General features: G+C 39.5%; 1 protein-coding gene across 2 annotated transcripts in view; it reads left to right on the forward strand.

Moving 5' to 3' along the window:
• Window positions 1-14768, forward strand: part of TTC39B (tetratricopeptide repeat domain 39B) — a 111037-nt gene extending 96269 nt beyond the window's left edge. For both annotated transcript variants that reach the window (XM_006163833.2, XM_006163832.3), the window contains 3 exons: window positions 5918-6035; window positions 10170-10286; window positions 13833-14768. In XM_006163833.2, coding sequence (XP_006163895.1) covers window positions 5918-6035; window positions 10170-10286; window positions 13833-13914 — 317 coding nt within the window. In that variant the 3' untranslated portion in view covers window positions 13915-14768. The remainder of the gene's footprint in view (window positions 1-5917; window positions 6036-10169; window positions 10287-13832) is intronic.
• The last annotated feature ends 1458 nt before the right edge of the window (window positions 14769-16226 follow it).

The following is a 16226-nucleotide window of genomic DNA, read 5'->3' on the forward strand; positions in this document are numbered from 1 at the left end:
GGGAGTAGGTAGGTGTGTGTGTTTGTGTGTGTGTGGGAGAGAGAGAGAGAGAGAGAGAGAGAGAGAGAGAGGGAGAGGGAGAGGGAGAGGTAGGGGGAGTGAGAAAACAAGCCACCAGGTCCAGGACTCAAACCATGGTCAGCCATGTGGAAGTCCAACAGCCTTAACCACCACGCTACCTGCTAGCACCCCCAGTTAGACACATAATTTTAATTCTTAACTATAGGTGGAAAGAGTCACGTATATTTTTTATGCTATAGCACCACTAGTTCAGAATTTTTGTGTATTCCATCTAGTCTTATTTTTGGACTTACAAACACAGCATATCTAGATACATACTAGCCTAATTTTTCATTGAATATATCATAAATATTTTAAGTGTCAGTAAATAGCCTTTATGCATTTCAAAAGCTTCATTGTTCTCCATGGGGCTGCTGTATCATAAATTAATCAACTCTTTCCTTATTGTTGGGCATTTAGCCCACTTTCTCTGTGCAAAATAATTCTAGCTTTAGATTTTCATCAACAGGAGGAGGAACATAAAAGAACAAAAATGGTGTCAGTGGGCTTTTCTGCCAGTAAGGTCAAGGTTTCAGGCCTGGTAGCTGCAGAATCAAATAGAACAATGGCAACAGTGCTGTTCTGAGACCACAGATGCTCTTCTCTGCTCTTGCTCCCAGGAGCCATTTTGCAGATGTAAACCACTGGTCCCAGGGAGATCAGGGGAACGGAGTAGTCCATTTCACTGCTGAAAAAATGGGTTCATCGAAGCTCATCTGTCGGTGAGGGTGAGGACTATCACCTTCTCATATTAAAGGCAGCACTTTGAAAAATGAATCAGGGTTTCTTTTCATTTTCTTATTGTTCCCCTTTTACTGGAGCGTAGGACGAGTGACCAAAATATTAAGTATTTATCTTCGTGGGCTGAGAATTTCCTTTGAGTTCTCAGTATCAGGGAAACAAGCAAATGAGAAGGCTCAAGAACTGTCTTAAAAGAGGAATTAATGGGACAAGCAGATGGTGTAATGATTATGTTGCTGGACTCCTACATGGCCGACCACAGTTCAAGTCTTGGACCTGGTAGCTAGAAACTCATGCCAGGCATATTTGCATGTCTGCCCAAAATCCCAAGAGGAGAATGGAGGAGAAGGGATTGTGGCATGACATGACCATCTTCCCTGGGGGGTGATTTGCCACTTTCTCTCTCTGTCTCTGTCTCTCCAGTGAGTACACACACCGTATAGCCAAAATCTCTCTTAAAAAAAAAAAAGGAAGAATTCAGTGTTTGTACAGTTTAACAAAGAATCACAGGGTATATATAAGTGCAAACTACAGGTTTACTCTGTTCATTTCAGATGTTCTTTGTGTGTTCTTCTAAATATTGCAGCACTATTTTCTATATAGTTTCAATTAGTATAGAGTCATAAAAGCTTCTTTGCAGTTTTTACAATTATATCTTTTTTCAAGAATTTTTTAGTTTAGTTTTTATTTATTATTTTAATTTGCTATAGGACACCTGCACTCACCAGAGAGAGACAGAGAGAGAAAAAGTGAAAAAGCAAGCCACCAGGTCTGGGACTCAAACCACGGTCAGGCACATGGGAGTCTAGCACCCTAACCACCACACCACCTGCTGGCCCCATATCTTTTTGTTTTTCTTTGAGAGATTTTTGCCATAGGGCATGTGTGCTTTCCAGAGAGACAGAAAGAGACAGAGAGACAGAAAGCAAGAAAGGGAGGATGGCCATGCTGCAATCCATTTTCTTCCATTCTCCTCTTGGAATTTTGACATGCATGCATACGTACCTGGCTTGTTTTTTAGTTGCTGGGTGTGGGACTCAAACTGCAGTTGACTATGTGGGAGTCCAGCAACATAACCGTTATGCCATCTGTAGGCACCATATCTTTTTGTTTTTTAACTGAAAATATTTAATTTTTCATTATGGTAAAATATACATAACATTTACCATCTTAACCATTTTTAAGTGTACAGCTCAGTAGCTTTAAGTATATTCACTTCATTGTGTGAAGAACCTTCAGAATTTTTCCATACCCAATAAATAGCCACTCATCATTCCTCTCCTCTCCCAGAGCCTCACTCCAGCCCTGGACAACCACCATTCAGCTTTCTGTTGTTGGATGAATATCCATTATGTGAAATGCTTGAGATCAGAAGTGTTTAGGATTTTATTGGGTTGTCGGGAAAGTTATGACACATTTTTCTATGTAAAAATGTAAAACGTAAAAAAATTAAAAATTAAGAAATGTAAAAATATAAAAACTTGCAGAAATGTGTCATGACTTTTATGACAATCCAATAGAATTTTTTTCTCCCAGATTCTGGAATATTTGCGTGTGTGTGTGTGTGTGTGTGTGTGTGTGTGTGTCAGTCTTACACATGAATTTCATTTGTTTCATATGTATACATCTTGTACACATAGCATGAGGGCAATTTTATACAACAGTTTTGTAGTATAAAATTTGACTACAGTCTGCTACATGGGGCCTTTTCATATAAAGAACTACTGGAATTTTCCAACCAGACCATTGGGTTTTTCCTTTTAGAACAGACTCTTCATTCCCCTGGTTCCCCCAAGTTTATGTTGCCCCTCCGTTGACTGGTGGAAGACAAAAGTGAAAGGAAAAGTGTATCGGACTATGCATGTAAAATGGAATAGTGGTTTAAAGCCAGGCTGCTTTCTTCCCTTCATTCCTCTTTCACATGTTAAAATGATAGGCACTACCAGGTTGGGGGAGGCTGAGACAGGAAGAAAGACATGCCACGGTACTCACAATCCTGCCTTTGTAAGTCCTCGCTCTGCAGGTTTATTTGAATTAGTTTATTTTCTTAAGATCACCTTTATCAGCTGTTGTATATGAGATGTATGATGACCTTTTCCAGGACCATTATTTTATGCAGGAAAATTACCTCCCTCTCTCCCTCCTTCTCAACCTCAAGTGTGAGGACCTTCCAGTAATTATCCTTCAGAGTGTGTGTGTGTGCGGAAGGGAATCTTAACTGGAAAATGAAGCTGTGCTGTAAACGTGAGGTCATATCAGCTTCCACTCATCTCTCATCCCAGTGATTAGAAATTGAATATTATTTTGCTTCTCCTAGTTTTGGCAAGTGTCTAAAATAAAAACAGTAGAGGATACCGTGGGTCTTCCAGTCTGGCAGCGCTCCAGCTATGGTTAGTAAAGAGATAAGTCACCTGTCACAGCAATCTCTAGGACAGAAAAGCTCTATAGCATGCCTGGAGCCAGCCTTGGTATTCACTCTGTCACTTCTTGTTTGAAATCTAACTGAAGTGCCTAGTGAAATTAAATAGCAAACATGATCAAAATTGCATAAAAGAGAAAGTGTTGCTGATTTTTTTTTTTCTTTTCACTCTCTAAATCTGTTTTCAGGTTTTTGTCTTGGTACATTTTAACTAGCTTTTAAAAAGTTCAATGTAGGAACCAGCAGATGGCGTAATGGTTACACTGCTGGATTTCCACATAGTTGACCTCAGTTTGAATCCTGGACCTGGTGGCTTAAACCTCATGCTGGGCATGTGTGCCCAAGATCCCAAGAGAAGAATGGAGGAGAAGAGATTGTGGTGTGGCCATCATCCCTGAGGGGGTTATTTCTCACTTTCTGTCTCTCTGTCTCTCTAGCAAGTACACATGTCCTATAGAAAAAATCTATCTCTCTAATCAAAAAGAAAGAAAGAAGTTCAATGTAATTTTTTCTGTAATTTGGGCTTCAGAATTTGTCCTCAACCTACCCACTGCTTTATTACTAAGTTCAGTAGACCTTTTGTGATAAAAATGTGCTTCAGCAGCCCTATCATGTAATATTCTTCAACTGTAAAATAGAAAGTCTGTTTTGAAATGGTCATACATCAACTCATTCATAAGGTTGAGAATCAGGACAAAGAATTCATATTGTTGGAGAAAGTTATTATCTGAAAGGCAGTGCTCTGTAATCTGAGGAAATAATGGTCTTGTTTCAAAGGTTTTTTTTAGTGGAATGTGGCATTTTTGAACCCATTTGCCATATCCCTAACTCGAGCTACATAGAAGAAAAGGGTGGCTTTACTGGTACTTTAACTTTCCATGGTGTAATGTCTGTTACTCATCAAAATCGTCATGTACTGGGACCAGCAGTTAGTGTAATGGCTATATTGCTGGACTCCCATGTCGTCAACCACGGTTCGAGTCCCGGCCCCGGTGGCTTAAATTCACGCTGGGCCCATGTGCGTGTGTGCCCAAGATCCCAAGAGGAGAATGGAGGAGAAGGGATTGCGGCGTGGCCATCCCCCCTGGGGGGTGATTTCCTGCTTTCTGTCTCTCTGTCTCTCTCTGTCTTTCTGGCGAGTGCATGCGCCCTATAGTGAAAACCTCTCCTCCCCCAAAAAAATATCGTCATGTACTGAGCAACAGAATGTTGTCAGATGTAATAAAATGCTACACAGAACTTAGTAGAATGCACAAATATGACACTAAAAACTAGCATCCATTATGGACCCTGGCGCTTTGGTTCTAGGCCTGGAAAGATATTGCTTCTTGAATATGTATTTCAGTAAATATCCATGATTAGCATGAGAGAGAAAATTCAGGGGGTGAGTGTGAATAAAAGAGTAGTTTTAAATTGTTGATGTGCTTGATCGAGACAATATACAGTGTACCCTGGATGGAAAATCTCATTTTGTATGCTGCAATGATGTACAGTGAATGAATGCAAATAAATAAATTTAAATAAAACATAAATAAATAAATAGTAGGGAAGGTTATGTGTGATACTGACATCTGTGATTGCCTAGGGAGTGGCTTATCAGAACTTGAAAGTTAGAGGTGAATATCAGCTGTTTTCAGCACCTATAAGTGAAGTGACCCCCTTCTAGTTAGTGAAGTGGCATCTCCCTTAGACAGCAGCTTACCCACCGAAAGAGTAGCATGTGTCAATGTTGATTTCCGAGGTTGATACTGCAAGCAGGAGGGTTTCAGTATGGGGGACTTCCAGAGCCTCATTTGTTCCCTTCCCTGCCCCTCCCACTGTTGTGGTTATAGCCTACGCCCACAGTGTATAAATTATCGGTCTGTCATGGAATGGCATCTTAGTTGCATGTAACTTGTAAAAACAAAAACAAAAAAAATTAAAAAATGGATAGATGGGGAGTGGGAACAGCTAGCTACCTTTTTTTACAAATAGATATCACACATAATATGGTTCCTTCTGTTCAATACATTTTTGCCTTGGGCTGTAGAAGGTAAAGAGTCATTTTCCAAAGGGGAAAAGTGGTAGAAGAAAATCTTTCGCATCGCCTTCAAGCAGGTAGAAGTTTGTGGGGATTTTGGGTGCCTTTCAGGTACTTGAGAAACGTTTTATCTCATTTTATGACATAATTTCCCCCTATAAGAACATAACCTGGGAGAATTGGTACGTTGTAAACATAATGATCTGGAGAGGGTATTCTCCTTTCTGAATTTTTAATGGATATGCGGCCATCTGCTGTTCCATATGGAAGTGTTATCCTCTCCTGCATCGGAGCCAACAGTCAGAAGCCAAAACAACAGGAGGAGGCAGCCGCCCTGTTCCTCATGGTTTTACCTTTTATAGCATTACCATGGTTCTTGCTTTATTGAGAGTTCAAGTTCCCTGTTGTTGTGTCTAAGGTCACGAAACGTAGAGTGTGACCACCTGAAAAAGTGAGTGGGTAGAGAGAACCCCTTAAGAAAATGGTGTAGTAATATAGTAAATGCACACTCTCTTAAAGTAATTTCATTGCATTTTATTTTGTGAGGCATAATATATGTTAAAAATATTTTCCTGAGTTTTGAATGATCCTTCTGAAACCTCTAGCTGTTACTTCTTCCTCTTAATTAGGGTTTTTAAACGTATTTTTTCCTTGCATGTGTGTGCTGTTTGTTAAAGACTTTAGTGAATACTCTGTGGATGACGAGTGCTTAGTGAAGTTACTTAAAGGATGCTGTCTCAAGAACTTACAGCGGCCCCTGCAAGCTGAACTGTGTTTCAATCATGTTGTGGAAAGGTAAGAGCAAACAGTAAGACCAGCCTGGGTGCAAATTGTGGTTTCTGGGGATTTGCCATGAGAAAGCAGCTCAAAAGGCTTTTATTGGCTGCTGCTAAACTTGTACTTGATGTTACCAGAAAGAGAAGTTAGTAGTGCTTTCTTGGTCTTTCCTGAACAAAATTATGGTCTAACTGGAACATGCCTTTATGCATTTCTACGTCATGTTTAAAGATGAGCCAAAAAACTAAATTTACAGCCTAGCTAATCGGTGTCTTTGGAAACCGGTGGCAGTATACGGAGCCTCTGACACTCTTCTCGTTCATGCATTTGCTTGTCCACGCATTTGTTCCACAGACACTCAAATACCCATCGTGTGTCGGACTCTGCTGGATCCTAGGGATTCCAAGTTAGGTAAACAGACTTGCTATCATTGTGATGATAATTTGGCAAGGATGGGGACCAGCAGTTGGCATAATGGCTATGTTGCTGGATTCCCATGTAGTCAGCCGTGGTTTGAGTCCTGGACCCGCTGGCTTAACCTCACACCAGACACATGTGCGTGTGTGCCCAGGGTCCCAAGAGGAGAATGGAAGAGAAGGGATTGTGGCCATCTCCCCTGAGGGGTGATTTCTTTCTATCTTCTGGCAAGTGCATGCACCCTATAGCAAAAACTTCTCAAAAAAAAAAAAAAAAAAAAAAAGAAAGAAAGAAAGAAAGAAAAAAGAAAAGAAGTAGGAAAAAAAATAATTTGGCAAGGACAAAAGACCAGTAATGACTGCTATAATGGTGTCTCTTTGGACAAAGGGCATTTCTTCTGTACATAATGGGGTTTTTTCCTTCTAGTAGCTTTGATGACAATGTCCTGCTCATTTGTTAACTGTAGAGATGAATAAAAAAAGAAAGAAAGAAAGAAAGAAAAAAGAAAAGAAGTAGGAAAAAAAATAATTTGGCAAGGACAAAAGACCAGTAATGACTGCTATAATGGTGTCTCTTTGGACAAAGGGCATTTCTTCTGTACATAATGGGGTTTTTTCCTTCTAGTAGCTTTGATGACAATGTCCTGCTCATTTGTTAACTGTAGAGATGAATCAAGTTTCTGAGGATTCGCTCTCTTCTCAGTATCCCAAACTTACATATCTGCATAGCCCAGACAAGTAACCTCACCAGATGCAGCAGGCTGAGTAATGGCAGGAATAGGGATTGGTGGGCACTGTAGATAAGGCCTGTGCTACATCTTTTTAAAATTTATTTTTTTATTATTATAATTTTAAAACTTGCTATAGGGCATATGTGCTTACCAGAGAGAGACATGGAGGAAGAGAGCGAGAGAGAGAGGGAAAGTGAGAAAGCAAACCACTAGGTCTGGTACTCAAACCATGGTCAACTATGTGAGAGTCCAGCACCTTAACCACCACACCACTTGCTGGCTGCTATGCATTGTCTCTTAAGGGAGCCGCCACTCCTCAGCTCTAAGTGATCACTGTTCTGTACAACGAGGGCCCAGTAGCAGTAATACCTACCGTTTTTCATGAAAAGCTTAGAATCTGGATTTTATGTAAAATCTCCTGATTTTTTTTTTAATTTAATTTTTTTGGGGGAGAGGTTTTTGCTATAGGGCGCGTGTGCTCGCCAGACAGACAGAGAGAGACAGAGAGATAGAAAGCGAGAAATCACCCCCACTGGGGGGATGGCCACGTCACAATCCCTTCTCCATCATTCTCTTCTCGGGATCTTGGGCACGCACGCACACGCGCCCAGCGTGAGTTTAAGCCACCGGGTCCGGGACTCGAACCACGGTCAACTATGTGGGAGTCCAGCAACATAGCTAACTGCTGGTCCCTAAAATCTCCTGATTTTTAAAGATTGGCCCAAATATTTTGAAAACACCAAATAAACCAAAAAGGTCACAGCCATAGACTACTGGTTGACCATCTGTATTCATATCATGTGCTTTTCTGTCCATGGCCAACCGATCCCCTTCTTCCTAATAATATTTATGGGAATGGGAGAGGACTGATGTCCTTATAATAAGCAAATTAAAATATTTAATTCCCAATAAGTAATATACCGTATTTAGAAAACATATTGAAATATCCATGGAGTTTAGTTTAATTTTTTTTTCTTTTTTGGAAGAATCAAAAGGGTGACTAATTTGTGCTATTTGTGTTTATCAAATCTCATAGTGAATTGTTTATTCATGTGTTTTATAATTTTGAGTTATGAACTCACCTTTAGTGGGGTTTTATCTCAAACTTCCTTGGAGGCTATATGCGGGAAGAGTCTATGGTGATTTTATATTTATTTCTGCCAGGTATCCTAAAGGCTTTTTCAGTCTAGGGCCATTTTCATGTTAGTTTCAGTGCTTACTGGTTCTTGGATTATTTGGGTAATGTTAATTTAAATTGAAAATTTATATGAGAGCAAGTCTATTGGTTACTCATTTCCTAAGAAATGTGTTTTTTTTTTCCTACCCTTCATAAATACAGTCCAGGGAGACAACTGTCTTTTTCCTATACCAGGATTTTTATTTTTTCTCTCTAAATTTGCTCTTTCTTCAAAAGAGTAACCCTTTAAGGGTTCCAGGCTTAAATAGAGATCACATTTCCAGCTCCCTACTTCCTGGGGACCCATGGCCTTATCTCTTACAGAACATGAAGATACAGCATCCTAGATGATTCTGATGGAAGCAGACCAGGGTTCATTCCGCATCATCCCACATACTTAACGACTCTCCTCTTTCTGTTCTAGCTCTCTCTCTCTCTCTTTTTTTTAATGGGCTGGTAAGCTAAGCCTATTTTTTTCAAGATTTCTTGATGTTTCGTAGCTAGAGAACTTTCATAATGTTGCTGAAAACAGAACATTGGCAACTTGTCTTTATTGACATTTTTGAGCATTGTAAGACTTTAAAATACAAAGGAGTTGAACCTTAGTTAAAAGGTTTTTTTTTTGTTGTTTTTTTTGGTTTTTTTTGGTAATTTACCAGAGGGTATGTGCACTCTCTCTCTCTCTCTCTCTCTCGAAAAACAGAGAGTAAGATAGAAAACAAGAAAGCAAGCAAGCAAGAAAGAAAGCTAGCCTAGCTAGCAAGCACACACGCACCCATAGAGGATGGCCATGCTGCAATCTCTTCTCTAGGATTTTGGGCATGTACACATGCCCAGTATGTTTCTCAAGCCTCTAGGTCCAGGACTTAAACCACGTGTTTGGCCATATAGGATCTAGCTTCCTTAAGCACCATGCCACTAGCTGGCCCAAGCTTGCTTTCTTCTTTCTTTCTTTCTTTCTTTCTTTCTTTCTTTCTTTCTTTCTTTCTTTCTTTCTTTCTTTCTTTCTTTCTTTCTTTCTTTCTTTCTTTCTTTCTTCCTTCCTTCCTTCCTTCCTTCCTTCCTTCCTTCCTTCCTTATAAGAATTATTTATTATTATTATTGTTTTAAAACTTGCTATAGGGCATGTGCATGCAGACAGAGAGAAAGAGAAGGAAAGTGAGAAAGCAACTGGCAGATCCGGGACTCAAACTGCAGTTGTTCGTATGGGAATCCAGTGTCCCAACTAGCTCACCACCTGCTGCTTTCATATTTCTTAATGAAGGTGCTTGTGGACACATTTATATACAGAAAGATGATCGTGAGTTTTTTTGCTACAGGGTACATGCACTCGCCAGAGAGACAGAAAGTGAGAAATCACCCCCTGAGGGAATGGCCACGCCTCAATCCCTTCTCCTCCATTCTCCTCTCAGGATCTTGGGCATGCACACACACACACACACACACACACACACACCCAGCATGAGTTTAAGCCACCGGGTCCGAGACACGAACCGCAGTCGACTACATGGGAGTCCAGTGACATAGCCATTACACTAACTGCTGGTCCCTCCAGGGTTAATCTTTAAGGACTGCATGAATTTATTTGCCTAAGAGGTACTGTACAATCATTAGGACTGGATTTACATTAAGCAATAAAAGATTGATATATGAAAAGCATATTATTTATTGCCATAGTTTATTAAGTTCCATAACTATATAGTGGCAGCTTTACTCTGATCATAGGCTTAGTGCTGTACCTATTTTCTGAGGAATAAGGATTTATATATATGTCAAAAAGAATGATCTGTTTCTTATTCTCTTTATTGCTATTCATTTGCTCTTTCAGTGAAAAGCTTTTGAAGTATGACCACTACCTGGTGCCGTTCACTCTGTTTGAGTTGGCATTTCTGTATAAAAGCCAAGGGGAAATTGAGAAGGCTTTAAAGGTCCTAGAAACGGCAAGGTAGGTGAAGAGAGCAGTTTTTTCTGATTGCTGTGAAGGTAGGAGCATCGATGCTGTTAGATGCTGTTATAACAGCAGCAGTAAATTATATACTTAAAAGTGAATAGAGTGATGCAAAGTTAATAATAATGTTACTTTTGATAACTTATGCTTAACTTACGCTCATGGCTTTTTGTGTGATTGGGCTGTTTCTGCCTCTTAATGCCTCACTCTGTGACTGTTTACATATGTGAATGCAAGCATCTAAGAGATTTCTCACTTATTTTCTTCTAGATTGGGTTATACTTTTTTTGTAAATGTCCACATAGGAAATATTTTTGGCTTTATAGGACAAGATTTCCCTTGCAACCCGTCAATTAAACCAAATGGAAGATAATATGTAAATAAAGGGGTATGTCTAGATTTAGCTGTTGGTCGTAATTTGCTGACCTTTGGTGTATTCAACCATATCTATCATTTCCTTGAAGAGCCACTGACCTCTTGAAGTTTTTTTCTTTTCCCTTAAAAAAGACAGGGTCTCACTATGTCATAGTCCTGACTACAGATTTGTGCCGGTATGCCTGGCTCTTTTTCTTAAAGCCTACCTTCCTTTTTGTCCTTCCTTTCTTCCCTCTGTTTGCTCTCTCTTTCTTTCTTTTGAGAGAGACAAGAACCTTCTACAGGGTCTCATGCTGTGACTCTCACCCTGGCCTTTCCTAACCAGCCAGGTTTATAAGTAAGCATGCACACGACCTGCTGTGTACAGGCCAAACCAGACACCAGGCCCTGAGCTCTCCTAGGGCTTTCAGCATCTCAGAGCATTGTACTGTTGTCGTGCCACTGCAGCTAGGGACTAGGCTCCAACTCTGTTTTAGACAAAGTGTTGCTGTGTTGCCCAGGCTAGCCTCAAGCTCCAGAGCTTCCTACCTCAGCTTCTCACACTACTGTGGTTACAGGCTCGTGCTACCATGCCTGGACTGGAAATTGAAACTGGGCCTCCCATGTGGTCTCACCCTATGGAGAACAGTGTCTTAGCAATGTGTACCACTGCAGTTGGGTCTCATGAACTCTCTCTTTTTAAAAGAGTTATTGATTTAATTTAATTAATTTACTACTACTATTATTTTTACATTTGCTGTAGGACACGTGTGCTTGCCAGAGAGACAGAAGGAAGGAGAAAGGGAAAGTGAGAAAGCAAGCTGCCAGGTTGGAGACTTGAGCTATGGTCAACCATGTGGGAGTCCAGCACCCTAATCACCATACCACCTGTCAGCCCCTCATGAAACTCTCTGAAACTGTCATGGTAGATGGAAAGAAGAGGGTCATGGGAATATCAAAGTGGTTTATTGTGCTACTCAGTGACTCTTCCACTTGTTCTGAGGGCTCGCTTAGGTGGGACAAAAGCTCTAGTAGTCTGTTTGCCTCCATACTTTCTACAGTGGAGAAAGAAACCCATAATAACTCTAGGTCATAGTTTCATGACTCATTGGCTTTTTTGTTTGATTTATTTTTTTTAATTGTCAGAAGGGTATGTGCTTGCCAGAGAAAGACAGAGAGAAAGAAAAAGAGAGGGAGAAAGCACTTCTCAGTAGGGTGTGCTCATGCCACAACCCTTTCTCCTCCATTTTCCATCCCATTGAGATATGGGCACACACACACTTGTCCAGTGTATTTTTCAAGCTGCCAGGACCAGAACTTGAACTGTGATCAACCTTGTAGGATCTGGTTTTGTAACCACTAGGCTATACAATAGGCTACAAGGCTGATTTTTTTTTTTAATTCAAATTTGGCAAATATTTACTGAGCACCTAGTATGTGGCCAATACTAGAGAGATAACCATAAACTAAACAAGCAATATTTCTGCTCTTGTAGCCAGAGGCAGACAGGAAAAATATCAGTGATAAATGTTTTGCTGAGATTTACAATGTGATACAGAGTATCTGAGTATTATATTAGATTGGATTGATTCTAGAAGATTGTTATGAGAAGGTAGTATTGTATTGGGTTGTCAGAAAAGTCCTGACTCAGAAAAACATAGAAAAATACATCATGACTTTTCCAACAACAAAATAGTTGAGATTTGCTTATTTAAAAAGAGTTCTAAGAAGGCCAGTCACCAGAAGACTTGAGCAGTGAGCACTTCTGGCAGAAGCCACAGCTAGGAAACCTATAGATTTAGGGTTGAGTCACTAGGTCGCTGGTACTAATATTTACTGAGATGGGGACTTCTTAGAAGAGCAGGTTTGGGAAGAGAAAGGAGCATACTTCTGTTTGAACAAAGATACTTTGAGGTGGCTACCGGGTATTCCTGTGTAGTTGGGAGGGTAGCAGCATGGAGCTGAGTGGTAAAGTCAGGGCTGAGTGTAGAGATGTGACTTGAAGTTCACCAGTACAGAGATAGTAATGTTTAAAACCATGGTGCCTGACTAGGTCGTTTTTGGAAATTTATATAGCTAGAGAAAGGACTCTAGCCCATTGCCTACGTTATACCATCTTTTTCTTTATTTTTTAGATTTTTGCCATAAGGTGTGTGCACTTGCCAGAGAGACAGAGAGAAAAGAAGTGAGAAATAGTCTCCCCGGCAGATGGCCATGCTACAGTCCCTCCTTCTCCTCTATTCTCCTTTCAGGATTTTGGGCGCACATGCATACGTGCTTGGCGTGATTTTCAGGCTGTTAGGTTTGGGACATGAATCACCGTCGGCCATATGGGAGTCTAGCATCTTGACCACCATGCTACCTGCAGGCCCCATGATTTTAGAGATTAAATAATAAGAGTAAGAAGATTAAGTTGTTCTTAATAAGTTGAGTGAGTTAGGAAGATATCCAGGAATGTCAGTTTAACAACTTGCTTAAAATGAAGACGATAGTTGTGAGACGGCTACGGAGAGAGAAGTCAAGGAAAAACCAGAGAAGTGGCTGCCGAATTTGGCAAATGCAGATAGATCACTGTGGGCTGAGAAAAGAAATGGAGTCAGTTACTTTAGGCAACTCTTAAAACATTTCCTGTGAGTAAGCATGGTAATGGGGCAGAAGCTTGGGGGCATGGTGAAACCAACTAGGGGTTGATAAAATAAAAAAAAAAAATATATATATATATATGTGTGTGTATGTGTGTGTGTGTGTGTGTTGTAATTGTTTCATGAGGGTTTCAACATTTTTTGGTTTCATTTTGTTTTTTAAATGACTGATCATGTTTACCATGTTCAAAGTTCATTCGTGTATAGGAGCCTCCTTAAACTTTACAATTTTAAAAAAGGAAGTCAAACTATTTAGAGATCACAAAATTTGTTAAGCTTCTCTTGTCACTTTCTTGGTGTGTTTGTGAATGGCTTGGTAATTAAGTAGAACCTTGCTACTGAAACTGTGATTTAAACTAGATCACTACCGGGAAGTTTCTAGAAATACAGATTATTGCTGTCCCTCCTCCCCTGAAAAATCATTAACTGCATTTTACTAAAATCCACTATTATACATGAATGTTTGAAGTAAATTAGGGGGATACAGAAGGAGAAGGTGATGGTACCTTGTTTTACAGATTGTACAATGTTCTGTTTTTATTTTCAGAAACAACTACAAAGATTACTCCTTGGAGTCCAGACTGCATTTCAGAATTCAGGCAGCTCTTCACCTCTGGAAAACACCTTAGATGATCAGGACACTAAGGATGGAATTTTCCCTCGGTTAACATCAGAATCTGCTATAGATTAAACCTTGCATTCAAGTGAAAAAGTGATCTTGTGAACAAGAGACAAAAAAACCCCAATTTTATTGTCAATATTTTCTATGATCTTAGTGCTTTATTCTTGGTCTATATAACTTTTTTTTCCTATGAAATGATGTTCAATACTATCTGGAAAATTCTTATATTTTGCCTCTCTGAAAAGATTTTCGTATTAGAGTTGAATGGGGGAGGGGTGGGGTGGTGAAAAGTCTTTTAAAAGACTTAAACCTACAACAAAGTCTAATTAGATTGTTTATTTTTTTAATGTGGAAATTAATATTGTTTAAGTAGTAAATGGTTTACCAAGTGAACCATTTTTAAATTTGTTGGTCAGTTAAACTTCAGAGATGTTTTGTTGCCTAGTTTTTAAATTTCAGAGGGGGGATAAATTACTTATTCAAAGTAGCTTTTTAGTAGTGACCTCTGAAGACTTCTGAAAAAGAGCATGAACAGAGATAGGATAATGTACTTATAGGTTGAAGAGACCTATATTTATAAGATAATGAGATATTAAGTTATTCTTTTTTTAACTATATGTTGGCTAATGGTGGTGACATTTTTGAGAAATTATTCTGGTTTTGAATGTACTTAATGATCTCTGTTATAATAACAAAATTCAAAAAACCCAGTGTATCTCAAGGGAAGAAATAGTAATATTTTAGAAATTATCCTTAGCAACAAGAGCCTAAAATATATACTGTTGATTATTTTTCTGATAGGAAACAAAGTAAAGTTCCTGCTGCTTTAAATATGTAAAATATTAATAATTTTTACACTTACAATGTTGGTGAATAAGTTCTAATTTTCTAATTTCTCTAGCACTGTGATGGTTCCTTATAAATACTTGGACTGTGCTTAGTCCTTCGATTGAGAAACAGAATTGGGATACAGCAGAAAGAACCCACCTCTGTGTGGCCCTGGCTCTGCTACAGGTTAGCAGTTAGTGGGGGGATCTTTAGGGAATCAGCTGCTTTCTCTGCCTCACTGTATTTTCCTCATCTAAGGAGTGGAAGAAAGCAGTGACTTTCAAGGTCTCTTTTAGTTTTATAACTGAGTCTGTGAATTAGGTGTTTTCAATGATCAATGTTAAATGTTTAATCCAAAGCATTCCCACTTAGACTGTGTTTTGTTTTTCAGTCCTTATCGGGTCCCCTTTTCCCCCCACTCCACATATGTATGGGTTGTGGCTAAGACCAGATTGCCCACAGAGTGAAAAAAAGTGATCTGTGAGTTGGTGAATCTGGTTGGATCCTATTTCTGTTTTGGGGAATAACTTACCATGGGAGTCTCTATGGTTTAACAGGAAAAGACCCAGACTGGGAGTCAGGAGTCCATCAATGTTGGTTAATAATCCCATGACATGGAGTAAGGGACTCACCTTTTCTTTCTTTCCCTTTTATTTTATTTAGAGATTTTGCTGTAGAGCACATGAGCTGGCTGGAGAGACAGAGAGACGAGAGAGACAGAAAGTGAGAAATCACCCTACCAGGAGGGATGGCCATGTCATAGTTCCTTCTCCTTCCAAATCCCTTGGGATTTTGGCCATGTACACACACATGCCCGGCATGAGCTTCAAGTCGCAGGGTCTGAGACTCAAACCACGGTCGACCATGTGGGAGCCCAGTGTCTTAATCACCACACTACCTCCTGACTCTGGGCCTCACCTTTTCTAAGGCCCAGTTTTCTCAGTGAGTAGCAGCAGATTACCTGTTCCTCCCAAGGGTTGATTACATAAAGCACGTGATATCTTTTTATAAACAGAGTGGTTCTGAACAAGTGTACATTTCTGTAATAATCATGGTTTTGAAGCACTAATTACAGGATCAGCATAAAAGTGTTGTCTGAGTCTCAGGTCTTTACTGTAAAATGAACGAAGTGTGGAAATTAGAAAACCTTTAAATGTTTGGCACTGATAGTAGCCCAGATTGGAAATTTGCTCCTTGCTGTCTTTGCTGCTGTCTTTGAGTTTGTTTTTGGTGGTGGTTTCTTTAAGGGATTGGTTCTTGACTAATACCGAGGATGTATTTCCAATGGAAGATGATGAATACAACTTGAGTCAGAGTACCGTCCCGTCAGATAGTATGGAGGTAGATATCAATGTCTTATTAATATTCATTATGTAACTTTACCTTAGAAACACACAAAAAGATATAAAATAATTAAGTCTCATTATAATTATTAGTAGGAAATATGTTCAAAAATGATTTTGCATATTACTTTGGGAAAAGGTTCATAAA

This window comes from Tupaia chinensis, unplaced genomic scaffold (assembly GCF_000334495.1).
Source record: "Tupaia chinensis unplaced genomic scaffold, TupChi_1.0 Scaffold143247_2, whole genome shotgun sequence".
NCBI classification, from domain to species: domain Eukaryota; kingdom Metazoa; phylum Chordata; class Mammalia; order Scandentia; family Tupaiidae; genus Tupaia; species Tupaia belangeri.